At 44.5% G+C, this 27,209-nt stretch overlaps 1 protein-coding gene across 1 annotated transcript in view; it reads left to right on the top strand.

Annotated features, from left to right (window-relative positions):
- Window positions 1-2,964: 2,964 nt before the first annotated feature.
- Window positions 2,965-27,209, top strand: part of GRHL1 (grainyhead like transcription factor 1) — a 37,035-nt gene continuing 12,790 nt past the window's right edge. The window contains exons 1-8 of the mRNA XM_018088975.3: window positions 2,965-3,141; window positions 6,184-6,254; window positions 7,743-8,133; window positions 8,929-9,005; window positions 9,803-9,959; window positions 10,436-10,547; window positions 11,474-11,568; window positions 23,656-23,814. Coding sequence (XP_017944464.1) covers window positions 3,076-3,141; window positions 6,184-6,254; window positions 7,743-8,133; window positions 8,929-9,005; window positions 9,803-9,959; window positions 10,436-10,547; window positions 11,474-11,568; window positions 23,656-23,814 — 1,128 coding nt within the window. The 5' untranslated portion in view covers window positions 2,965-3,075. The remainder of the gene's footprint in view (window positions 3,142-6,183; window positions 6,255-7,742; window positions 8,134-8,928; window positions 9,006-9,802; window positions 9,960-10,435; window positions 10,548-11,473; window positions 11,569-23,655; window positions 23,815-27,209) is intronic.

The following is a 27,209-nucleotide window of genomic DNA, read 5'->3' as shown; positions in this document are numbered from 1 at the left end:
AAACTGGGTGCGGAAAGAGTTAAACTGAGCTCGAGGTGTGTGTGCTGTAACTCCGTGGTGTTGAATGCGAGACGTCGCCTTCAAGCGGATCCCGGGCGGTGTTTAAAGATTCCAGTCTGTTCCTGCACTTGTCACCGTGTCCATCTGTAGACGGTGGCCGTGGACACTTGAGTGCCAGAAAATGGGGTAACTCTGAACTGATTTGATTTGAAGAACCGATTATAAAATTGCTATACTTTGAATGGTTTGTGACTCAACGCACTCCTTTCCTAGGGAAAGCATAGGTTTTTACCAAAGTTTTTATTTCAGTATGCTACCCTATAAAGAGGACTCCAGTGCAGCAGCTCCCTAACTCGTCTCTGTGATTAGGATTTTTCATAGGTGTTCTTATTTCCAGTGACACTTAGTAGATAAGGCCGTAGCAATTTGGTTACGTGCACTTCGCTGTTCTGGCACGCAGGAGACGTGAAAGAAATCTTCGGTGCTGCCTCAGCATTAAAGGTGTGCGCTGAGCAGGAGCAGTTACAGCGCGGCTCAGGCTGGGCAGCCCTGAGCGTCGCCAGGTAAATTGCAGGGTGAGGGAGAAGGCGGCAGGATCCTGGATCAGCGAAGTAAGTAGGAATAGTTTCTGTGATCTGAACACAGAGTGTTGAGGGCTGAGGGATCCTTGCAGGCAAAGAGAGTGTATCTGCTTTTTGTAATATTTCTCTGTTCCCACTGCATTCACGTAGAAAATAAAATTCAGAAATTATTAAAACTGCGGTAGGAAATTTAATTCCAGGCTTTGCTGGACGCATCTACTACTTTGTGAGCAGATCCCCCTGCCAGTTATCTTTTAAAACTTAGGAAAAATATGTTTGCCTTCTCTTATTAATATATTCTTGTTTTCGTGGAAGAAGCTGTGTTCCTCCTAAAGGATTAAGTTCCTGCCAAACCCTGCACTTCTCCTGATAATTCTGCAAATAATTTTTTCAGCATTGTTTGTAGCAGGGTGGGTTACCTGTAGGGCAATGTGCATTATATTTGTGTGTTTCAATGACAAAGAAATCACACAAAAATATGTAGGTTTTGCATTTACTGTGTTTCTGATTAGTTGCTGTTTTAGTTCTCAGTATTTTTGGTTCTTTCTTGGTTCTCTCTTTGCATGTGTGTTGCTTTGCTGGAGGGAATCAGCTTAGTGCTGTGAGTTCTAGCAAGGCTCTTACCCCTTCAGCTTCACAGGGATGGATAAAGTGAACTGCATCCAGGTTACTTCCAGTTACTTTTTCTCTATGAGAGTGTAACTGGAGGATTTACCCGTTTGCAATGGATATTGGAGGCTTCTTATATCACATTGTGTAAGAATAGGAGTTTGTGTCATGTCCCTGAAGAAAATTCTGCTTTGTCTTCTGCTGCTCCCCTGACTTTGATAGAAAGATGTCCTCAATACCAGAAGTATCTGCATTCTGTTGCGTACACAAATATGTGTGAAGACCTAAAGAAAGGGCTTGGTGCAAGAGCTTGTCTCCTTTGTCATCGTTGTTTGCTTTTTGCCAACTATATAATACTGATTTATAGCCAGAAAGTGCTCTTACAAGTCCTGGAAACTCCCACTTGCTTTCAGTGTCTTCAGCTCGGCCAAGCTGTCCGATGGAAGCTCAGCAAGATGACTTGTGTAACTGATAAAGCATCGAACGCGTAATTTGCTTTGCAATCTTTTTGGTAGAAGGTGGTGATAAATGTAGGATACTGCTAAGCTGATTATAGTGATTAGGGTATTTCACAACTTTCTATTTCACAACTTTTTGTACTTGTAGTATATTTCAGTCCCTGAATGCATCTGGGTAAATAGATGCAAAGAATGCTTATCTACCGGGGAAAGCGTGTGATGGTGGTAGGGAACTGCTTTTTATGGGGTTAGTTGTTTTAACATAATTATTTATTTGTTTTAAACTATTAGCAGTTCATTAAAGATGACAAGTTTGGGATTATTTAAGAAAATAAAGAGGCCTCCCCTTCTCCCTCAACCAATCTACAGTAAATTAATATTACACTTGCACCAGAAAGAAAACTGTTTGAACTGGTTTAAAAGTCAGATTTAAACATTATCTTGAGCTGACTTGGAAGAAGAAGCATATATTTTATCAATAGAACAAAAAAAAAACTAAGTTGTCTGGGCTGGCAAGACAGCATTTTCTGCACATGTCCTGCTTTTGCCTGTGGGCAGAAGGTCCAAGTTATGTTGGAGCTTTCCTGTTCTCAACAATCTCAAAATGTTCAGAGTAAAAATAATTTCTTTTTTATATATTGCAACATAAAGGGAATAACTCAGATTTTTTTCTTTTTTTTTTTCTTCACTTATCTGTTGAGGGTGTTTCAAACTGGTGTCATGGATTATTTCAATGGTAACCAGGCAGTAAATCTTTTGGTTTCTTGTCAGAGGAGAACACTTCCATGTTGATTTCAAGTCCCCTTGACCAGTTTCCCTGCATAGTTTGTAACTAATGGGTAGCTCCTACGTGGTGTTTTTAGCTTAGACACTTGAAAGTGCTGGAGGAAAGAGATGTTTTGTTAATTCACATTTCCTAGTTCCATGTGGTAACTGAAATAGGTTGCATCTTGGCAGTATCACATAGGAGGCTTGGTAAGTGGTAGGCTAGTGTGTGTGTAACTCTTTCTGGATTGGATTCAGAACATGAGCAGGTCAGGTGCAGTCTTAAACGGCTTTGCCTTTTTATATAGGCTGGTGTAATCCATCTGAGTTTGGTCAAATTAATCCTGATTTACACCGAGCATGAGTGAGATCAGAATTAGGTTTCTGGGCTTTTTGTGTTGACTAATCCTTGTAGTGCACTGAATCAGAGTGTGAACCCTGTGAAACTGGGGCAGCTTATTTTGAAGAATTTACAGAATGTTTTTCATGTGTTCTAACAGGTGGCTTTTTTATTTCTTCTTTTTTTTTTTTATGATTCAAGTAAAAGACCCGTGTTGGTTCTTCAGAATGATTCTCTCTACTCTCAGAGACGTCCTTACACCAATGAAGATGAGGCCTGGAAAACCTTTCTTGAAAATCCCCTTACAGCAGCTACCAAAGCTATGATGAGCATCAATGGGGATGAAGACAGCGCAGCTGCCCTGGGACTGCTGTATGATTACTACAAGGTAGAGTGGCGTGGGTACGCTCTGGCAGCCGGAGGAGCTCTTGTTCCACTTGTAGGAAAGGTGTCATTTGCTAGAGGATTTTACAGAATCTATGAATAGATCATGAGGACTTTAAACGATGTGGTTTTCAAAGGGAAAAAATTCCACATCTCTCTTTCTGAAATGTGGTTTATTTTTAGCTCAGTAAAATAAGATCCCCTGGATCTTAATGTAAAGGTTTGGTAGCACTTTGCTGCTTTTCAGCTTCCACAGCACTTTCCTTGCCTCTTGACCCTGGGCTCTGCAGAAGGCAGTGAGTTATAGAAATAGTCATGAAGAATGACACTTTGGTACCATATCCCTGTCTGAATGTAAATATACATAGAGAACAAAACTTCTCTTCTTTTGCTCATGTGGTGGACCATTGGCTTTGGCTGGGGCTTTGTTGTGTTACCTTAGTCTCAACTGATACTAAGCTATAACTACAGATTCTGGGTGGTGTGTGAGGCAGAAGTGTCCACCTGAAGGAGTTGCTATCTTCATCTCTCTAACCCTCAGTGAGCTTCAGCTGCTGTAATCTGTTAATCCTTTGGCCATTGTGGTTCTCTTCCCCAGTGTTCATGGTCTTCTTGGAGACATATGCCTTCCTAGTTGCTCACAGCTGAATTAAGTGGTCAAACAGATTCTGGTCTGCATGGGGTGCATTTTGCTGAGCTTTCTTTCCTAAATACCAAAAGTATAAGCCAGGGTAGTTGTCTCCGGTCCAGGTCAGAAGAGACCAACAGGCATTTCCAGGCAGGGAGGGGTCCTGCTTGTGTTAAGACACCTGTGTTATGGTGGCCTGGCTTACTGGGTGGAGATGCCTGTTTTTTCTTTGCTGAGCGTGCAGGAGTCTGACTTGGCTCTCGTGCCTGGCATTTTGGCTAGTGCTTTCAGCAGTAGTGAGTGGAGTTGCCAGCCTCAGTGTGTTCTTCAAGCACAAGGAGAGGTTGCCTGGTGTAGACAAAATCCTTGCCTGCCCTTTTAAAAAGTTGAACACATCTTATGTATCAAAATATTCTTGTAATGCTTAATATGGAGATTAACGCTCCACACACACACGACAGAATGCCACAGACTCACTGATGTGGATGTTATTCAGCTAGTTTTGTGAGAAAACTGGCTTTCTGCTTTGTGCCTGTGCTTGCTATGCTTTTGGGGGGAAAAAAAAAGAAGAAACAACAACATGCTTTCACTGGAACAATTTTAATCCAGAAAATCAATTTTGATCTCTAAACCTGTAGATTACAAAAGGAACGTTGATGTTGATCCTTCATGCTCAGCAAAGCAGAAGAGATTTGCTGTACATAAATGCCTAATTCAGGGTTTCCTCTTATGTTTGGGTATCAGTGGGTGTACAGAAAAAAATCAGTGGAAGAACAGGTATGCTGCACACCTGGGTGAAGCAAAATAGTTAGAGGTTGAAAGATTTATTGTGGGCTGTTATGGAGTAATGTTGGAGAGATGATGTCTAGGCAGTTCTAGTACGCCCCCTCTGCAATATTAAAGGCAGCTGATGAGATCACTTTTGTATTAAAAAAAAAAACCAAATCAGCAAAACTAAACAACTTTTATTTCCTTCCATTTGACTACTGGGCTACCTTGATTGCTCAACTGTGGTTAATAAGGCCTTATAGGCAACAAATTTTGAGAAAAACCTATCATTTGGGAGCACTGGCCAAATGCAGCTTGAAAGACCCTTGTTTTTCAGACTAGCTAGTGCTGGTCTCCCAGCAGTCTCCAGCTAGATATTCTCCAAATTTTGCTGGTTACCACAGAAAATCTAAGAATTCTGGTGTTATTGGAGATTCATGGTTATTTAGAAGAATGAGTACTTAGTTTTCACTTGGAGGCTGTTTAAAATAGTATGCTGTTCATGCAGGTATTCCATCAGCCTTTGAGTTAGCACTAAAGTGGTATTTCTCCATGCTGGACCCAAGCTAGCAAACAGAGGCAAGATCTGAACAGGCTTTAGCAGAGGAGAGTGGTGGGAGTTCACTTGTCCATACACCAGAAGGTGTTTGCTTTCCTTGTTCAGGAGGCGTGTTGAGGGTGGCAAAAGTCCTGGGCCCTGTGTGTGGGTTGGCAGGGGAGCTTGTGTGGACTTGCTGTGTGGCTGAGGGGGCCTGAGCACCACGAGCTTGTGTCAGTGGTTGCAAGAGCTGTTTGGGTTGCTGAGGCACTGGCTGTGTGCTCTGTGCAAGAAACTGAGCCACCACAGCTCCAAGAGTTCACGGTCTGTGTGCCTCGGCTTTGCAGAGCAGTCAGGAAAATGGGTGTGCATATGTATGGATGAGGTTACTTGTGTGATCGGTGTTTGTGTTTTCAGGGCAAATCGTGTCCGTGGCATAAAATATGAGGAGCAGTATTGAGCTGTCTTAAATCCAGAGAACTGGTTGTTACCTTTTGTTTATAAAATATTTAGTATAGCTTGAGCCAGTGTGTTGTGTGTGGCCATGCACAAATATGAGCTGTAACATCTCAATATGCTTATTGGACCTAGTCCTCCACAAATCCCCTGGTGTCCAAGAAGAAAGGAGAGCCTCAAGTGGTCTTAGCAGGATGGCCTAGAGCGCATGTGTTCCTGGGGAAGTGGCTATGGAGCAGTGTCCTTTCACAAGCTTCGAGTTCATCCAGCAAACTGAACTCTGCCAGCCTGCAGAGGAGTAAACCTGCACTGCCAGCACAAACCTTGGGAAATCTCCTGGACCTGCTCACCCTGGTGCTGATGCTCCAGCCAAGGATGGATGGCTTTCTACACTGGTTTTTCCACCACCTGGTGCTGACAGGAGCCCAGGGCTGACACAGCTGACCAAGTCAGCTGCAAGGGGATCCATGGGGCATCTCCTGGGATAGGCCTGGCATCCCCAAACCCTGCAAATACTGGTCAAGCGGTAATGTTAATAATGACTGGCCATCAGAGAGTAACACTTTCATAATTTGACCAAAAGGCTCTGTTTTAAGGAGGTATTTTTTTTTTAATGGGAGTAAGAATTGAATTATAATATGTCTTAAATTTCCCAGGTTCCAAGGGAGAGGAGATCTTCAACAGCTAAACCAGAGGTAGAGCATCCGGAACAAGATCATAGCAAAAGGTATTATTTTTTATTATTGCTTCTCTGCTTAATTCCCTTCCCTCCTAGACCACCAAAGCTGCTGAAAGAAAGTAACTTGCTGCACTATTGTGTTGTGCTGGAAGAGACAGATTGTTTGCTTTTACTCTGTGCCTCAGATTCCTGTGTTGTCCCAGGAACGGGATGGGGATTGGAGAACAGTGTGGAGAGCTGAGGCTCAAACTGCTTCTTGTTGCCATCCATCTGCTTTTTGTGTCCTAGTGTCACACAGTCAGCATAGCAAAAGCTGCTCTCTCTAACATTAGACACAGTCTGCTAGCACAGGCACCCCTTCCCCAGGCTGTGGAGGTTGCTGGTGACCCTTTTATTTTTGCATGAGGTTACTTCAGTTACTCTCTGCAGATGTTGCTCTCAGGTACCAGCAGCATTGCTGTGTCATGCATTGGGCTAGTAGGGAGGGACTTCAAAGTGCTTGTAGTTTAGTTTTGGGTTGGTATTGCTTGGACTTCCTTTGTATCCTCTGGGACTCCTTTCTTTCTTCCCCTTCCTGCCCTCCCTCTCAAGCAGAAGATGATATTAAGTGAATATTACCAATGTGAGATTCACTCAAGCCAGGCTTCCACTTCTACCATCCTCTTTTTTTGGACAGATTAGAATGCTTTAAGGACCTGAGGTGAGGTTTTGTGATCTGGCTGAGCTGATTGAATACCCTGTTGTTTAGGAGAGCAGTCTGGTTCCCACTGCTGCCCTTGTACCAGCTCTGGTCTTACACTGACCCATCACCAAACAGGGAAAAAAACGTGGCTTGTTCCAGCAGAACAAGCTGAACTGGTTCATCAGGGAGGCAGGGGAGCATCAGAATTGGTGCAAGGGAGCGGGCAGGACCACTTTGTGGGGAGGGAGAAAGGGAGGGCAGGCTGAGTTAGTGGCTACTAGCTGTGAGGTCAGCTCAGCCACAGGTCTCAGTGTTGTCCTGGCAGAAATGAGTGTGGTGGGGTGGAGAGCGGCAAGTTATGCAAACCACTCCCAGGAGTCTCAGTGTGGATTTTCCTGGGGGTTTGTGCATGAGAGAGGGGTGTAATTTCCCTATTAGTGCTTCTCGTGTGGTGCGCAGTCCTGGGGCAGAGAAGCAGCAACCTTGCTCTCAGCCCTTCTCTGTCTGCCAAAGAGCAGTTCCATGGAGCCTTGTGTGCTGATGTGTGGTGGGAAGGGCCTTGAAGCACTTAGTTTTGGACTACTGTTTTCCAAGCAGTGAGGATCTGGGCTGTGAACCCTCACCCTTTGCTCCAGGGTAATTCATCTCCAAGGTGGGCTGGTTAGCAGTGGGTGAGGAGTTTTTGGTTTTTCATGTGTTTATCAGCTTTTCAGATTAGGATTGAGCTGTTCTGCACAAGCAGGAGAGTTGGTGTCAGATATCCTTGTCTAAAAGGCCGAGAAGTATTTCTAGCTCTTGTTTAATGAGAAAATAAGCTGTATAACTTATGCATGATTTCTTTTTGCCCTTTTTAGGAACAGCATCCCAAATGTGACAGAACAGTCACTCATTTCTGCTGGAGAAAACAGAGTCCAGGTTCTGAAAAATGTGCCTTTCAATATTGTCCTTCCACACACGCCCCAGATGGGTATGGACAAGCGAGGCCACCTCACAACCCCTGACACAACAGTCACCGTTTCGATTGCCACGATGCCCACCCATTCCATCAAAACGGAGACGCAGCCCCATGGCTTTGCCGTGGGCATCCCACCGAGTGTCTACCACCCCGAGCCCCCTGAGCGAGTGGTGGTCTTCGACAGGAACCTCAATCCTGACCAGTTCAGTTCCAGCACCCAGCCCCAAAACTCCCAGAGGCGAACACCAGACTCCACCTTCTCGGAGACTTTCAAGGAGGGCGTGCAAGAGGTACCAAGAGAGGCAGTTGCCCTGTGTATGTCTGTGTGTGTGCCTGCACGTGTCTTGATCTGGATGGAGAGATCCAGTTCCACCTTTAACTGTTCTTGTTACATGAATCAGAAATCTGTCCAGTGGTTTAGGAATAGAAGACTTTCTCAGAAAGGTGCATAAGTATAACTTAAAACCTTCACGATGTGAAATTATTATCAAAAGCAAATGACTAATCTTACTGGTGACAGAGGCTTTGGCTTGCATACTGTGGAAATGGTTATCTCGATCCACAGCACTGAGCCAGGTTTTGCAAGAGTTTAGCACTCCGTGGTGCCTTTGCAGGTACCAAACTGAAGTGACTATGTCTGTAAGCTTCCTTACTGCCAGTTTCTAGGTGTGGTGTGTATCAGTGGAAAACAGTTGGATTATGTAGGGGCCTTGAGTGAGAGTTAAACATGGCTGAAAATCTGCGGGGTTTGTTTTATGGTACCAACTGAAAACAACAGTAGTGTTGTTTGATTTTTAAGCCAAACCTTAAAGAGCTATGTAGCTATGCCCTTTCTTTGAGATTTGGGAAAGCTTTAAAATGTTGCCCTAAGCTGACTCAGAAGGCTTGTCAGATGTTGTTCGTAGTTGACACCCAGAAGTTTTGGATTAAAACACTGCTCAAGTGTCCTGTTTGTACAGACCAAAAATCAGTTGTTATCTGATGATCAATTTGCTTGCCAGAAGTTCTATGGTAATGAGTATCGGTTTAATCTTGACTTTTCTTTTTGCTGTTAATTGTTGTGTTTTGTTTTGTGTCTACCCCAGGTTTTCTTTCCTACCGAACTGAATCTGCGAATGGCCAACATGAATTCAGAAGATTATGTTTTTGACAGCATTTCTGGGTAATGCTTTAAGGCCCTCATTTGCCTGTATCTTCCCATTCTCTTACAGTTGTCCACAAGCAAACAGTACAGCTCATGCCATTCTGCACTAAGTCTGTTAGATACTGGAGGTGCAGTGGATCTCAAAACCACAACAGTGTCTGCTCATTTGAATTTCACAGCTGAAAATCCTACTTTTGTCTTTAAAGAAAACTACTTTCAGGAAAACTACTTGCGGGGTTGGAAATACACCCAATTTCGGTCACTGACCTTGCACCAGCACCCTGTCCCCTGGGGAGGTGCAGTGCTGTCTGTCAGCTTTTTGGTGGTCTGGGAGTTTGCTTCCAGCTGTGTCCCTCTCCCTGGTCAGCTTGTCTTATTCTCTCTCTGCTGGAAATCTACAGCAGAAATAGGAACTCATCTGAATTCCAAGGAAGGGGAGCAAATTAGTTATTTGATTAGTTGCAGTTGACCAAGAGGGCCATGGCCACTGAATAGCTTATTAGCTTGTGAATTTAATTAAATTGCTAATAGATACTTTTCTGTGAAAGCAGCTTGCTGCTCTCAGCCTGAATAGGGACCTTCCAGTCTTGCCTGCTGATGTGTCTTGGGATTTAGCTTGCCAAGAACTTCTCTTAAATGTTCATTCATGAAGGAAATGATTGAAAAAGGGGCTCATCCTGTTTTCCAACTTCCTTGCCTGTTGATGGCTTAGTGAGTCAACTAACGACTTTGGAATTTCTCCAAATTAAATGTGGAATGTTTAGTCGGCTTTCCAGGAAAATGCCTTAGCAATCACTACCCTTTTTGCTCTATAGGAATAACTTCGAATACACTCTGGAAGCCTCCAAGTCCCTGCGACAGAAGCCTGGGGACAACACAATGACCTACTTGAACAAAGGTCAATTTTACCCCATCACGCTGAAAGAAGTCAGCAGCAGTGAAGGAATCCATCACCCCATCAGTAAAGTCCGAGTGAGTGGCAGCTTTTGTGGTTTCTTGGGAAAGAGGGTGTGTACAGTGGTGGCCTTAAACTCTCCCAAAGTGCAGTAATCTAAACTAGAGCATCAGCACTAAGGCCAGCTTACCCGCGCTCTTACGTCAACGTTTGTTCCTTTGCTGTCCACCTACTTCCACACCAGCCCATCCTGGCTCAGTCTGTTAAGAAGTGGTGTCAGCACTTGTGTAAAGGTGATGCAACACCTGGAATGAGATCCTTGAATTCTAGTTAGGAGAGCAGCTCTGCTCTGTTTATGACCCAGAAAGTGATGCTGTCTGCCTTCCAGTTTGGCAGCAGTGTGGCAGGTACACTGTGATGCCTCAAGTGGGAAAGCCTAAAGCAGAAAACCTGATACCAATGAGAACTTCCAAAACAAATGTACTCTCTGGCCTTTTATCTTTCACATTTTTGTTATTTATTTTTTTTAATCTTTCTCTCCCTCTCCTTTCAGAGTGTCATTATGGTTGTGTTTGCTGAAGACAAAACAAGGGAAGATCAGCTCAGGCACTGGAAATACTGGCACTCAAGACAGCACACAGCCAAACAAAGATGCATTGACATAGGTAAGGAACACTCTCATTGCTGATGTCAAATTTCATGCCTAATTCCTTGGCAAGGTTTGGTTTTCTGCTAAAGCTTTGTTATTTTAAGGGACACTCTGCTATCCATGGGTTTGCTGAAAGCCCAGAGAGAGCTTATGATTGCTTGGAGCTAATGCAGTTTTTAGGACTCCTTAAAGAAGCTGATCTTTGGAGGATTTTGGTTGGTGGTCTTTAGACGTTTGCATTAGGAGATCTAACACCCTCTTTCAAACAACAGTTGCTTTGGCATATCCTGGTGCTTGCAACTAAATCACAGCTTGTAGTCTCAGTGTCTGTCCTAAATATTGTATTTCTTCAAAGGACAAGATCCTCATAGAAGTACCTCAACACTAATGATCCTCCTTCCCACAACTTTGCTCACAACTGGTCTTTGGTACATGTGAAAAAAGAAAACACTGCAAATTTCCACTTGCCTCCAGACAAGGCTGGGGCTGGCTGACTTCCAGCCTTCTCTGGCTGAAGGCTGGGTTGTACTTGTCGTCCCTTCCTTCTGTGAATCAAAGCAGGGATTAATCACCTGGCACTTAAAGCAGACGCGCATGCAAATCTTTGTTTGTTATTGAAGGAGTTTATTGAGAGCTTTATGTCCTTGCTGTGCAGGGTAGAGTTTCCTGCACATAGGAGGTTATGGCACAGAACACCTGATATTTGGGATATCTTCCTTTCTCACTGGAGTTTAGAATTTCTACAAGTCCCATTTTCCTCCTTCCTCATGTTTGTTGGGGTTGTTTTGTACAAGAACCATTTCCGGGCTTTTTAATGATCCATTCCTAAGTACAGTTCAGCTTCCTTTGCTGAAGAGTTGCAGTTTCTGGCTGCTTTGTGTGACTAAGGACTTCACATAGTATCTCTTCTTCCTCTCCCTCATGAATCCTTCTTTCTAACAGCTGACTACAAGGAGAGCTTTAACACCATCAGTAACATCGAGGAGATTGCTTACAACGCCATATCCTTCACTTGGGACATCAACGAGGAAGCGAAGGTATGTGACCACGATTATATTTCCTGTCCTTTTAGCAGATTCAGGGGCTGGGGGAGGGGAAGGGTGTGTGGCCTACCTGGTGATTAGCATGTAACAAGTTTGTTTACGCTCTTACATTAGGCAAAACCTTCTGGCTATTTCTTAAGAGGGTTTGGATGTGCAACTGGGAGAGCTTTGCAACTGCTTTAAGGTTCTTGGCAGAACTGCCTGCCTGACAGACAAGTACTGACAGAAGGAAGCACTGAGCGTTTCCAGAGCTGATGAAGTGGTGCAGGAGGTGTGATGGAGCATAGCTGGGCTTGGCAGTGAGCACAGCCTCCTGAAGGATCCCTGTGGGAGGCAGGGGGCAGCTTCTGAGGGAGTTAAGGCTGTAGCAATGGGCTTGCGTTCAGCAGAAGAGGGAGTAGCAGCTGCCTCTGAGCTCCCAAAGCATGTGTTGCTTAAACCACAGATCCCAACACCCAGTGACCTATTTCAAAGTAGAGCAGCCTCCTGGTGAACCCTGGTTTGATCTTTTCTCAGAACTGTGGGCACTATGGAAGGTGTGTAGGTAGGGGCAGCATCCCTAGCTAGTAGCTAACTGCAGCTGTTTGAGCCACTCCAGCTTTTGGAAAAGGCCTGTATATCTTCAGGTGCAAGGACAGCAGGTCAGAGAGTCGAGTTAACTCAGTTCTAAAGGCATTTCCCACCAGTTTGTTGCTGGAGTCAAAGAGCAGAAGTTTTCTTTGGAGAGTTTCATTACTGCTTGGATTTTCATGAAAAATTGGGAATGGCTCTCCTTCAATTTTTGGAGACTGGCTGTTCCCTTGCTAGTATGTTATGTGCTAGTCACCAACATCATGGGGAAAACTAGTGGAGGCTGCAGAGTGCCATATCTAGGGAGAACCTGGCTTGGAGAACATGGGAACTCTCAGTAGAGAACACAGGTCCTTCTCTGGAGCTGTGTGTGCCAATGTGCTCTGCAGGAGGAACAAAGGCTGGTGTCACTGCACAGAGCTCACTCTCACCATGAGCTTTGCTCTGTGCTACACAATAACTATGGAGAAAAGGTTGTATGGGGAGTGCTGTTGGGTTTCAGCTCTGTGGGAGACGTTTAGGATGCTTGGCAGGCAGCACCCATGAGGAGCTGTGTGTGCTGCTGCTGAAAGTGCTGCCTTGCACCATGTGTGGCATTGCTTGTGAAGCTGGCGTTGAGTGCCGGGCTTCCCTGTTCACCAGGTTTGGCTTCAGTCAGGTTGAGAGGGCTGGCAGGGAGGGCCTTACCTGCTGGAGAGTGCTAAAAGGCTGACATGATTTCTGAAACATGAAGCACTTCATTATGTGAACAAGCAGATGATGCTTCAGAACGGCAGTCAAAAAGAGTCAGTAAATATTCCCAAAGTGTTATCCTGCTGCCACAGCCAGTCAGACATTTAACAAACCTGGGTAGTCAGTGTCTATAAGATACACAAAGGCTTAGGATTTGTACACAGGGGTGGATCGTGGAGACAGAGCAATTCAAGTCCTCGGGGAGATGGAAACACTTTGTGCAGCCGCCTCTCTACTGGCTGAGCCATTCTGCAGCAGGGGTGGGTCACTAACCCAGGAGCAGGGCTTAGAGATGGTGCTGAGAACCCTGTGGCTGCCCCAAGGAAGGCCTTCCCTTCCTACCAGGTAGTTATTGCCCAGTCACTCTACAGACCCCTGAATGAGTAGCTTCAGTCTATGATATAGCATCTTGTAAAGTTCTAAGGACCCTCATGGTGATACTTCATCTCAGGACTGAACTTCATGGGATGAAGTCGTGGTGGGGGGTGTGAGACAGACTGGTTTGGTAGCTAGAGAGACAAATTTTCTTCCAGATTCACAGTCTTAGTGTGTGAGATCCATATACTGTGAGTACTGGTTTGTATGAACCTGCAGAGGGGACTGTTGATACCAAATGTGCAAGCCTTGGCTCCTGGTATCAGAATCATATTAAGACAAAAATAGTCTTGACTTCAGTGTTTAAAGAATTGCCATTTTTAGCAAGTGCTCTGTGTGTTTAAGTGTCTGTTTAACTTCAGTATTTTCCCTGAGTGGATGTGTTTTGTCAATGGTTGAATTTCTCACCAGTAGAGCTGCAATTCTTTCTCAACTTCTGTGATCTTATCAGGAGATGTCTGAGCCAATTTCAACAATTTTTATTGCATGGTTCATTTACCTTGCATGCTCTTGCTCTTTCCTTTCCCTCCCCCACTGCCCCCCCAACAGTAGTCTTAAAGTGTATGAAGAGAGCAAGAATTAGACAGAGCTGAGTTTCTAATGCTGCAGAAAGTCCTTCGCAGTAATAAATAGTGTTTTATGTTTAATAACAGCAGAAGTGCTGCATAGATGGTATGTTTAACCAGCCAGCAAGCCTTTGATTATTAGAAATTTACTTTCTGAGCCTTGGAGTTACCTGGACCAGAGCCAGGTGATTCTTCTGGGTTTGCTGCTTCTCCTGTTTCCTTCTCTTGCTTTTGCTTCCAGTTTGCTGTGGGAATGATTTGATCCCAGTGTCAAGCAGCATTGCAGCAGTGTTAAGTGGGAGGTGATGAGGCTCTGTGTCTGGGATTTCTGATGTAGTTATTCATTTAAGCACCCAGGACCCTGGATGTGTGTCATATTTAATGTCGAAGTAGCATATTATCACAAGGAGTTGCCCCTAGCAACTCTGGGACCAAGTTCTTGCCTTCTTGTGGGCATGTGCAGGGATATTGCACCTCTGCCACTGTGTCTGTTCAGGAGGGTGTCACCTGCCAGACAGAGTGCTTTGCTGGTCTCCTTAGGGCGCTATGGGGATTTAGTAAACTACACCTTTCTGGTGAAGAAACGCTCCTTTCACACAGTGAGTCATGTGCTTCCTCTGTAGCAAGGAAAATGTGTGGATTTTGAAGCTGTGGAGTTGTGGGATGGAAAAAAGAAGTTTGAGATGCCCTTAGCAACAAGTATTTCCCATTTCCCAGTTGCATTGTGCTGGAAGAGCTGAGAGCAAGGCCAGGGCTTTGGTCACTGGATGCATCAGACATGCCTGGCTCTGCATGGATGGGATTGTCACACAGCTGGCTGTGTTGTTGTGCTGTTTTGTGAGCCTGTGGGTGTAGGAACCAGGAGGATTTCATGCTTGACAGATGCTTCCCACCCTGGGACCGAGACCGTATCCATAAATTTCAGAGCAAATTCGCTTCTCTGGCAGCTCCCCTCTGCCCTCTTCTGTTATTTTGGGACATCACAGGGTCTGCTGGAAGCAGCCGCTTCATAGAAGAGGCTGGGTTAAGTGTTCTCTGACCTTTGCAAGAGTGTATTCAAGCTGGAAAAGGGCCCAGGATCCAAAGGCTCCTTGTTCTGAGACAGTGAAGGGAGCTGAGGGTGGGGGGAGGAAGGCCAGACTTCGAGAGGAAAAGGCAAACTGCCCTGAAGTGGTGCTGTTGAGATTAAAAGGAGAGTGCGGTCAGGGTTAGAAAGATTGTCAGGAAACACTGTGGAGTGATGAAGTGGTAATTCAGATGGGCTTTCAGGTGTCTGTGTTAGGGGTGAGGTCTGATCTCATCACCTCACAGACCAGGGAAGGGGAATAATTGGATGAGGAGACAATCATGCTTTGCGAGAAGGAAAGGGAAGATGGTGAACTGGAAAATTAATAATGTTAGATGAACTGGTAAGTTGTTGAGTGGGATATTTAAGAAAGCCAGTGTAGCTGCTCAGTCAGGAGCCATCCTGCTTGGGTGGAAGTGCGATTCGATGAGTCTGACAAAGATGTGTAGCTGATACTCACTTGCACACAACAGGTAGCGCTGGAGTTACCCTGAGGCTTGTGGAGACTTTAAACAGTTTCCCACCCCATCCTGGGTGTCTGCCGGGTTGGGCAGACAGTCGAGGTGGGGTTCTTCTCCTGCAAAGAAGCTTTTAGATGTCTGAGCATATACTCGTCATCTTTCACATCTATGACTTCATTAGGGACAGGGTGTCTAGAGCTGGGATGGAGCTTTCTCTGGAGGTGCCTGCCCCTTGTTGACTAAGCAGGCTTGGCCATCTTTAAAATGGGGATTTTAAAGGTAGGGAAGAGAAATAGTGTACTTGCAACCCTTTTTGTGTCTTTGACCTCTGTATGTCAATTAGGAGAAGTGTTTATAGATTCAGATCATGAGTTTTTGAAGTTGGGAGCCATCTCTTCCCAGGTACCACACACCTGGTTCCCCATTACAGGTCTTTTAATGAAAATTGCCATTATGTGCATGGTTAAATGCACATTTCATGCTGCTCTTCATACTGTTGGCTGTTGTTCTGTTACCTCTATTGTGTTACCCGTTAGGCCGCGAAGCAAATTCTCTGTCCCTTAACTCTGGCCTGCGGACATGGCCTGCTCTCAGGTCAGTGGCAGTTGAACAATCTGGACAGATTGGTTTACCCAGGGTTAACTGGCTTTGTTGGATCCTGCTTTGCACAAATCTTGTCTGAGCTCCTGCCCTGTGGAGCAGGAGGGTTGGGGCCTCCTGTCTGAACAGAGCGAGTTGTGCGCGGTGATTGCGAGATCCTCCTTGCCCTGTTTTTGTAGCTCTAGCAGTGCAAGGACCCTGCTGTTGTGCTGGGGCACCCCTTCAGTGCTTCCCAATGGGTTTCTTCTGAAACACAGCATTGCTTCCAGCAGCTCCCAGAGAAGGGCCCCTTGGAGGTCTTCTGTGTGGCTTGCTTAAGGCTAGATGCTGGGACTGTAGCCAAAAATGATGTCACTGCGCATTAAGGGTTCTATTGTCCTTCTACTCTTTCCCTCCAAAAAAAAGGCATTGTAAGCCAGATGCTCCGTGTGAAAAGACCCTTTCTACTAAGAAGGGTGTTAGTGTAACAAATATTTTGAGCTGGAGAATATCATGGTAGAGCTTTTGCTGCCTTTTCACAAATGGAAGGTGCTGTATTATCTCTTAAGTGATGCCCTGAATGACAGAGCAATTAATCAATGCTTCTTTTTTTTGTCTAGGAAGAGTTGAATGGTCCTATATTACAGTAATTTGTGTCTAATTTGGGATGGCTTTTTGAAATAGCAAATTGGGCAATGAGGGTGGTCTTCTTGACATATCCTCTCTTGTCTTGGCAGGATTTTTTTGTTCAGATGAGCTCAATTTTTGGAGAGGGTGGATCTCTTGCTACAACTTGAAGTGAGGCTGGGCTGTACACTGATTTATTTTAAGAGTTTATTCTAGCATAATCCTCTCTTGGTGTTCACTGTAGGAAGAATTTCAACTTTTTTGACTGATGAATGTTGCATACATTTATATGGATGCCATTGTAATGAAGCAGCAGTCATATGCCTCATTAAAGAAGGTGTTGCCACCTTCAGCAGCATTGAGGAGGTACAGGTTTGGCTAGTTGGAAATGAAACTATGAAATGTGATGAGTCAAACATACTTAAAGGGAAGAGATTGGTGTGAAGCCAAGGCTGCAGACCACAAATACTTTGAGGCACAAGTACACACAGCCTTTGGAGCAGTGACATAGGAAAGTCATAGCAAGTATTGCTTACCTGCCTCTTAACACACACCTCTCCCTGCTCTGTCATGGATTTTCTGAAAAACAGGCATATGCTGCCCTTGATTTTAAGCATTGTCAGCTAGAACCAAGTTTTCAACTCACTGTATTTCTTTCAAACTTGGTGTCCCAAGTTCTGCCATTGTCTGGTCCTTCCAACTATGGGGCTCATGATGTATTTCCTAAAGCTGAATGAAAAATATCCTGACATTAGCTTCTCTGTAGAGAAAATTAGTAGGAAAATTAGGGTGATCTTTTTTTTTTCTTTTCTTTTCTTTGCTTTCCTTTTATACCTGATGGTTACTCCTCCTTTTCAGCCGTTTTTGTGCCTTTGTAGACTTAATTCTTGGTTTTGTCAGGGTTTTGGTTTTTTTCGGTTTTTTAGGGGCTTTTATTGGTGGTGGTGGTTTGGAAGTGTGAGTTGGTTTTCTGTGGGGTTTTTTGTTTGTTTGCTTGGTGGGTTTTTTTTCTCTCCATATTGCTACTTTTTTTCCCAGCTGTTGTTTTTATTTTCTTTCCAACTAACCTAACAAAACCTGGCCCCATACCTTTATCTTATCAAAGCACAGGGTGGGAGGAAGCATCAGTATGACTGGGAACCTCTATCCCCAGGTTTCCCATATGTTGTGAGCAGAGACATTGCTATATTTCCTTGCCTTGGAACAGGTTGGAATAACAATCAGCATTGTTCTTTGTGAGCAGGAATATGTATTTTCCTTTCATTACCATGCATTTTTGTTTTGTTGATGGGGTGAACTTGCTAGGAGGATGTTCTCTTATCTGGAACTGGGTGGTATTTCCCACTTGTCGTTCCTTGGTGTGGTGTGGGACCCATGGTAGGCTCTGTGTCAGTCACCCAAATTGGGCTTGGTACGTTTGAATGCAAACTAACTTCCCTGGGCTGCGAGCAGGATGGTTCTGAGTCTGACTGGGTGGAGCTGGAACGGATGCAGCCCTATTGCACATCTACCAGACAAGCCTTATTTGGAGTGTCCGATCCCAAAGGCAAGAGGTGGCTGAGGAGCCCACAGGTGCATGAATTGCCCAATTTTTTTATCTCTCTCCTGGCTCACCTCCTGCTGATGCAAAACCTGTGGTGCATGTGGGAGGTGAAGAAACGAATGTGAGAGCAGTAAGATGAGGCACCTCTCAGGTGATCTGTACCCAAGTGTGGGTTTGGGTTTTTTTTCTTTTAAAGACAGAAGAGTCTTCCCAGCATTGCTTTTCTAGGACATGCCTTCGTGGTGTGTGCAGGCAGACCTGTGCTTGCCTGCCTGCACTCCGAGCTCCCTGGCTCTGACCCAGAGCCAGTCCTGGAAGCCATGTAGCTGGATTGGCACAAGGCAGTGCCCAGGCTGACAGCTCTGGCTCTTGGAAGGGCTTGGAACTGTACTGGTGTAATTTAAAAGGGTTTTGGACTGGAGATATTTTGTATCCAACCAGTTCGCAGCGTAGGTGAAACGTATGTGGACAAATGTTCAGAAAACGCCCTTTATTTTTTCCTTTTATATTTGTCCAAGCATTTAGAGAAACCATATGCTTTCAGCTATCAGCACTGAAATAACCAACTTCAAGCTTCTGGGTAGTTTTTCTTTACAGGAGGGGGAGACACTGTGTCAGGGAGATGGTCTCAGGACCCACTGGAATCCCTTTGTCTACTGTGTTTTGGGCAGAACATTGAAACTATTTTAACCAAGGTCAAGAAAAACAATATCCAACTGCATTCCCTGGAAAGAAGCTCATCACAGTTTAATCTGTCTCTGGTTGTTGTACTGTATACTCCAAACTCTGTATTCTTTACAGACACAGTAATCCAAAATGAAAAGCATCCTGACAATTTCAAGTTGAATATAACATAGACCGAATATAATATAAGTTGAATATAACATAGGCTGGAGCATCGCTTCTATGAAGACAGGCTGAAGAGTTGGGGCTGTACAGCCTGGAGAAGAGATGGCTCTGGGGAGACCTCAGAGCACCTTCCAGTACCTAAAGGAGACCAGAAGGAAAGCTGGAGAGGGACTTTTTATGGGGGCTTGTAGTGATACAGAGCAAGGGGGAATGGCTTTAAACTGACAGATTTAGATTAGATATTAGGAAGAAATCTTTACTGTGAGGGACTAGAACAGGTTGCCCAGAGAAGTTGTGGATGTCCCATCCCTGGGTGTGTTCAAGGCCGGGTTTGATGAGGTTTTGAGCAAGCTGATCTCGTAGAAAGTGTCCCTACCATGGCAGGGGGGTTGGACTGGGTGATCTTTAGGGTCACTTCATCCCAAACCATTCTGTGGTTAAAATGGGTGGCTTTTGCCTACTAGTGTCAGAAAAGTTAAAGTTTTTATCTGAATTTTCAGTAGGGAAAGAAATATCCAATGTACTTGGATTGGTGAATAACGTCTTAATCCTTTGGGTACAAAAATATAACAGAGCATAAATAGGAGAAGGTAAATACAATTTACCTGTCTTCTCTTGAAATGAAAGCCATGTGGAGCAAGGTGGTCAGACTGGAAAAAAATCCCAAGTCTGCCTCTGTAGGGCCTTATCCAGAGGGATGTACAGGACTTTGCACAATAGTGTGACCCATGCCTGTGTCTGGGGACTGGTTGGAGCTCATGGTGTGCTTGTACCCAGTGGAATTGCTCACCATTACCTATGGCAGCCCCAGATGTCACTGGTGTGTACCTACGTACCGCTGCTTTTCAACTGTGTTCTGCAGTGAGTCAGATGAGGCTGTACAAGGTGACATTTCATCTAAAGCTGCTGCATATGTAGCCTTTGGACTAACAAAATTGCTGGTGCTTTTTTGTGACAAAAGAGTACGGCGTCCAAGATAAACCAAGGAGAAGAGATCTGGGTATGCAAGCCTTCATTTTAAAAAGGCATCTTTCATCTCGCTGACAGTGAGGTTCCTGCAGGGCTTTGATTGCCCTTTAATTATGCCTGTTTTTCCTGGTTTGTTTGAAAGGCAGATCTTGTTAGAAAAAGGTGCTGTGTGGAAAGAACTTGGCTGTCTCTGCTGCCCTTCCTTGAGGGCACACAGCAGAGCTGTCGGATTAATTTTTTTTTCTGCATTATTAAAATGGAAGATTGTTTCTTGTAGATTTGAATGTAGGCACGGTGTGTTCCTCCCAACTTAGGTGAGGAGGGGTGTGAGGGGTCAGGTGGTTAAAGCAGGCTGGGAAGTCATGAGGTCTGACTTCTTCCCACGTTAGCTTCCAGCATGATCCCAGAGGAGGTACTTTAATCCTTCTGCCTTCGGTCTTTTGTTGTGTGCAGCTGGGCCACTGCTCATCTGCCCCAAAGGCTGCAGGAATCTCAGCCTAGTGTTGGAGAAAGGAGACTCTAGTGTGTTGGGGTGAATGCCAGGTGTGGGGGGTTAGCAGTTCGTACCAGCTCACACTTTTTGTGCTGTTCGGTGTTTCATCTGAGACCTCACTGTTGTGGAGCCATTTGTCTCAATGACTATCTTGGCTGTCATGAGCAAGAGATAGAAAAAATCATGGAAAAAAAATTAACAAAAAGTAAAAGAAAAATAAAGTCTGAGTTTGTTGGAGAGAAAAGCCTCAATATATGATTCCAATATAGACTAAAAACTTAACTGCCGAGCAAGCAAAATTACTTGAGAACAGGTTTCTAATCCCTTTAGAAATACCAGTTTTAAAGAAAATCTGGGTAACTTTTGAGGGCTTTACTCATGTTTGTAAGTGCCCAGGCTTGACAGTGCTCTATTTTTAAGTGCTGCCTTTATGTCGAATCTTGGGAGGCAAGATGAAAATGGTTTGGGTTTTGTTTTTTTTTTTTTTTTAAGTAACAGCAAATCTTAATATAGCTGAGAATGCGGAACTGCCTTTAGAAAAATAGGTTGAACACATGAAAAGGAATCTTGCTCAGCAGGCTGAAGACGCAGAGCAACTTCTGCGGTTATGTTTTTCTTTCTTCTGGCAATTTTGGGGTGGGGATGTAGCTGGCGCAGTCACTTTGCCTTATGTTCCTTTTTGAATGTAAGTCAAATCTTCCTGAACAAAAAGCACCCGTCTGAAACTGTTTTAGCCCAAACTGGAAGAGCTGTTTGCTAAAACTCTTGTTTTGTGAAACTTGAGGTATCCTGAAGTTGCTCAAAAATAGGAGTTACAGGATGAGTAGGGAGAAGTATATGGTCCTTTTGTACTGGCTCAGTACAAACAGAAGACAGGCTGGTGGCTCCCTGTAGCTTCAGAGAGGTGATTAGGTTTTAGTTGTCATCTCCTCCCTAGAGTCCTGAAGACTTAAATGGTATGAAAATGAAATCAGCTGCTTAAAGCCAAAGCTAATCAAATGAGGAGACTCTAAAGCAGGAGGATAATCTTTGTCATCTGACAAGCAATCCTAAATTCCCATGGGATACCCATGCAGCTCCACTGTAGTAACATGCATCTGTCATGCAGAGACTCTTTGACCTTCAGCCCAGTGTGGAGCATGGGCTTTGTGTGGCTGGTAAGCCATAAAAACTGAAAACAGACCTGAAGTCTCAAAAGAGAAGTGACAACATATACTGGAGAACTGGTGACTGGTATTCAACACTGCTGGTGTCCAGTGATGTGAAACTCAGTTGAGGGATTTCACAGAAATTTTGAGGCGGTGGTAGACTTGCTGACGTGGTTGCTTGGGCATGTTTTCCTTAAAGAATGAAGTAACTTTTTCATACAGAAATGAGTTATGCATGAATATTCAGTGTAGGTAAATTTAAAATTAAAATTTAAAATGTAAAAATATGCAAACACCAGAGCTGAGGGTCTTTTAAAAAACAAAACCCCTACTCAGGGAACGCAATTATTTAGGCTGTGCATACATCTGATTACCTAGCTCCTAAGCCGGTGAGAGCAGCTCTTTAGACTCCTTGAAGCTTCCCCCTGGGGTGTGCCAGTGCTGCAGGCAAAATGCCCTTGTAAAGCCAAAGGTAGCAAAAAGGGAAGCAGGTGGATAAAAGCTGGCAAAGCCATCCTTTGAGTTGGTCTGGGGAAGACTGAGAAGAGTTTATTTTAAAATAATTTTCCTGGCTGTGATTTGAGATGTACATAACGCTGTCACAAAAAGTTTTCGTAGAACAGCACAGGTTTGGGAGAAGACAGAGAAGTTGCTTAATTGCACTACTCTTGCTCCCTGGCCTGTCTTTTTATACAGCAAAAAGATGGAAAAAACATCCATGGTGGGGAAAAAAACAATTACTTTATAACCCTAATCTGGTGATAGTTACAAAATGTCCATTTCCCCTCTTTCGTTAAAACTGTTAAAGGGTGTTGCAGAACCTGTGCGAAGAGGCCCACGGTAAGCGGCACTCAGCAAAACCAAAGCCCATAAGCTTTTCCAAGCCTGGCGTGAGCCTTTGCGGCTCCGGGAGGTGGCACCAGCTCACTGCGGAGGCACCACCGAGCCACCGGGTCCTGGGGATGGTGCTGCCGCAAGATCTCCGGGAAGGTGCTGCTGGCTCCCAAGGCTTTTGGTTACTTTGTGAAGCAGTGAGCTCCCAGCCTTTATTCTTGAGGCAGAGCGGAGAGGAGTCATTGCAGGTCTTGGTGGCTCGTAAATTCCTGGTAATTAATCCTTGCAGCTTTTTCTGAGACGTGCTGGTAATGGGCATTGTGCCTGTAGAAAAGCCTGGCACGCTGCAAGCCCGTGTTCTGGATACAAAATACTCTGGTCTATCTGTTCATACCCACATAAGGATATTTCTTCCTTCTGTTAAGCAGCACTGGAGTTGTTCTCTGCCTGCGTGTGTGTTTTGGCTTCTTTGGTTTTTCTTGGTTTTTTAGACCATTATGAAAATTAAATTAGATACGTTCAAAATCACAGTTAATTTCCCATGTAATTAAGTTTTTTATAAGAATAATACAAATATTTCTCTTTCCCTTTCAATCTGAATGTTAACAGGATATTGCAGGTCTTACTGAGGAATATTCAAAGTAGTGTTCAACTTCTTAGTATGAAGCCCAGAAATTTTTACTGAAATAATGGCATTATTCCTGTGTTTAAAGATAACATGTTCCCTAATATTTTTAAAAAGCTTTTAATAACATTTACAAAAAACAACATAAAACCCCTTCAACCAAGTAGTATCAAGCATAATCTGCAATAGCAGCAGCTTATGTAAAACTCAGGAAAAGATTTGTTTTAACTTGCCCGAAGTAGCATAAATTTTTCGAAGCATGGTTGTGTCCTTACCAGGGTGATAAACACTGAGCAGTGAGGATTGAGTATAGGACAATTCCTTCTGCTAAAAATTTCATGATATTTGGGATTTCTTGGGTGGAAAAAACTGGGAAAGATGGGTGGAGTCTTCCTTAAGTTGGGAGAGTTCGTTGAAATCTGTTCTGGATAAAGTGGCTTTGTCCCCTTTAATGGCTTATATAAAGACTTAAGAATGTTGTGATGCTTGGGGATTTTATCTGATGTCTCAGAAGAAAAGAGGTCCTGCTTGTAGTGGCAAGGACCAGCATTTAGATCTCAGCAGTCACTGAGTAGTCCCTCGCTCAGTGGTCAGCCAGAAGTCAGTGTGTCACTACTGATGGGTTCTGCTTTCTTCTTCTGCAGGTTTTCATTTCTGTGAACTGCCTCAGCACAGATTTCTCCTCTCAGAAGGGAGTTAAAGGCCTGCCCCTGAATCTTCAGATTGACACCTACAGCTACAATAACAGGAGTAACAAACCTGTCCACAGAGCCTACTGTCAAATTAAAGTCTTCTGCGACAAGGTAAGGTTGGGTCACTGTGCCAGTGACTGTTTGAGAAAGGCTCTTCCACAGCTTAGCAGCTTTTTTTTTTCTCCTCCTAATTCTGTCACTTGCTATTTTGACTCACTGAAGAGTCCTGTCTGTGTCTAGCCTTAGCAAGGAAAAAATTTCAACCCCTTCTACTTGGCTCATAAATGTTGTGATGACCTCAGATAAATTTGCTGCTCTCAAAATGCTGGAGTGCTGAGAAGTGTTCCTGAGCATTGACTTTGAAGAAAGGTCAGTCAGTGGCAGACTGACACTGGGAAGTCCTGCAGAGTGCCTTCAGCAGGAGAAATCACTGCCAATGATTGGAGCAAGAGAAGGCTTGTCTTTTTCCCCAGGCTGTATTGTCTTGGTCCTTTTAAATTTCTTTGCGTGTTCTTACTGCACTTGTAATAAAAAAAAACAATACCAATAAACTTGCATATCTTGTGAGCAGAAAATGTATCACTGTGTGATACATCAGTGTAGCAAAGCCCCTTTACAAGCTGGATGGGTGCTGTGGTTTGACTGCTCTGCCTTTCGATTTTAGCACACAGGGAATTGATGCCTGTCCCAAAACCACTGCTCACCAGAAGCTGTGAAAGAAACAGTAGGAGCTGAGCTGGAAGCCGCTGTAAAAGCTTAACTGCAAAGAAAGGGTGTTTCCCAATCTTTATAACCTGTTGCTGCCTGAGCAGTCTTTTGAAGGACCATGGCAAGTAATGTGCAACGTTGCTATTTCCAGAGTGACCAAGATTGTTCTAGGCAGAGATAAATGCTTCCTGGACTTCCTCAGTCCTTCCTTTGATTGCTGTGAACCATGTGGACTTCCTGTTCTGCTGGTATCCTACTTGATTAGGGCCTCTCATTCTTTGCATCCAGACTCTATAGGATGAACTTTTATAAGTGATATCTCAAATACCTCTGTGCAGCTGCAGGTCTGAGATGGGCTTGTAACCCTCACTCTCTAGTCCCGTGCTGGCTTTTCCCTGGTCACGCTGTGTGGTCTTGCCTGGTGATCGCCCAGGACACTGACCCAAAGATTCATCTCATGCACCACTGTTCTGCCTCCACTTACTGCCCAAAATATGCAGAGCCCTCTGCACTGTCCCCTTGCTGTAGCATCCCATTGACTCATCCTGCCACGTTCTGTTGACCATCTATATGCCTTTAAATAGGCCCCTCTACTTTCCTGCGGGGCTAGGAGAGCTGCCTGTAGCTGCTCCCATTGTGATGTTTTCAGCAAAGAATTTACAGGGAAATAGCATAGGCTTTCCAGAGCCATCTTAAAGACTTGCCAGTAAGCCTAAGAAGCTTGGGTCTTAGGGGCTTTCTTCAGGTCTTTTTTTTTTTCTCCTCCTTTTTTAAATTTTCTTCTTTAAGATGAGACTGAGGCAAGCGTGCCATCTAAAGTTCTTTCATTAAAGTAATCTTGTAGTCTTGTGTGTTATCAACCTGTATTCTCTACAAAACAGTGAATATGAACTTGCTGCAGGGTAGGGGGGGATCTTTTACTCATAAGTTGTTCAGTCAATTACTGACACCATGCTAAAATTACTGACAGGCTTGTGCTACTGCTAATAAGACAAATCAGTTAATAAAAAGGCAGATGTGTACTCAGCACATAACTTGGAGACCATTGGAGTCTGTCAGAAACTTCAACAAATCTAGTAGTACAGGAATGGCAGTGCAAGTTTTATTTTCTTTTCAGATTTTGACTTATTCTCCTGCTTTATTCCTCTAGACACTGCAAATTGTACCTGGATTAAAAGAGAAGGGAAAGAAGGAGAAATACCAATCAAAATCAGAACAGGATAATAAAAAATAAGACTGAATCTAATCTTAAAGCACCTTCCCTCTCCCCCCTCTTCTTCCTGGGCTCAACTTCACTTCCTAATTATCTTCCTCTTCCCCACAGCAGCACATGGGAACAGGGAATGGAGGTTGCAGTCAGTTCATCACATGTTGTCTTCTGCTCCTTCCTCCTCAGCAGGAGGACTCCTCACACTATTCCCCTGCTGGTCCACTGTGGGTCCCTCCCACAGGAGACAGTCCTCCACAAACTTCTCCAACACGAGTTCATCCCAAAGATTGCAGTTCTTTACAAACTGCTCCATTGTAGGTCCACCATGGGGTCACAAGTCCTACCAGCAAACCTGCTCCAGTGTGGGCTGCTCTCTCCATGGGGCCACAGGTCCTACCAGGACCCTGCCTGCTCCAGCAGGGGCTTCCTGTGGAGTCACAGCTTCCTTTGGGCATCCACCTGCTCTAGTCTGGGGGTCCTTCATGGGCTGCAGGGGGACAGCCTGCTCACCATGGATTGTACCACAGGCTGCAGGGGAACCTCAGCTCCAGAGCCTGGAGCACCTTCTCCCCTTCCTTCACTGACCTTTGCGTCTGCAGAACTGTTTCTCTCACATATTCCCCCTTGTCTCTTCTGACAGCTGCTGCACAGAGGGTTTTCTCCCTTTTTTAAATTCATTAGCCCAGAGGCACTACCACTGTTGCAGGTCTATCTTAGAGTCAGCTGGCATTGGCTCTGTTGGGCATGGGGCAAGTTGCTTCTTAGAATAAACATCTTCTCAGAGAAGCCACCCCTGTAATCCCCCAAACTGCCACACCAAAACCTTACCCTACAAACCCTATGTACTCATTGACCATGATGCTGGCTGCTTGCTCCAGGCTCCTATAAGAGCACTGGCGTTTCAGAAAGGGTGCCTATTTTCTGCATTGAATCTTGGGTAATCAGTCAGCTGGTTTTGAATGTTTACAGGACCATTGTTACTACAGTACCCACACCTGTTGCAGTCCTGAATGTGTTTGTCCTTGTATGGCCACTCTTACCTGTAGAAGTTCTGTTATCCATGTTTATTCTGTGTAGGTCCAAGCCTATAGTGTGGAGGTGTGCTAGAAAAAAGCAGCAAATTGTGATGCTGTTGGCCTCCTAATGGGGACAGTTCTGTGTACATGTCCTCAATTCCTTTGTCTGTTAAGACTGTGCTTGCACTGCACGGCTGAACTGACTTTGAACCCAGATAGTGGCATAGCAGTCCTCTGCTGTCTCTTTTTTCTTTGTACAAATCAATAGATATTCTACGGAAGGTCAAACAGTTTAGTTGATGTTATGGGGGGGCCTTCACACAGGGAAGCAGTGAAAGAGGAGGGTTCCCATGCTTGGGTGGAAGGGAAAGCTCCTGATACGTTTCTACTTATTATCTGCTGTTTCTGAGACAAGTTTCTTCCTGTGTTTCTGTCTTCTCCTTTGTATTCTCTCTGTGGAAAGGGTGTCCACAGATGCCCAGGATGTTTGGTTTTTGTCTAATCCTATGTGGTTTCAAGACCTGAGTAAAGCAGTATGGGTGTAATGATGTCATCCTATTGCATGTTATGGT

Source organism: Manacus vitellinus, unplaced genomic scaffold (genome assembly GCF_001715985.3).
Source record: "Manacus vitellinus isolate BGI_N305 unplaced genomic scaffold, ASM171598v3 scaffold_11_pilon, whole genome shotgun sequence".
Taxonomy (NCBI): Eukaryota; Metazoa; Chordata; class Aves; order Passeriformes; family Pipridae; genus Manacus; species Manacus vitellinus.
This window is presented reverse-complemented; position numbering and strand designations above follow the sequence as displayed.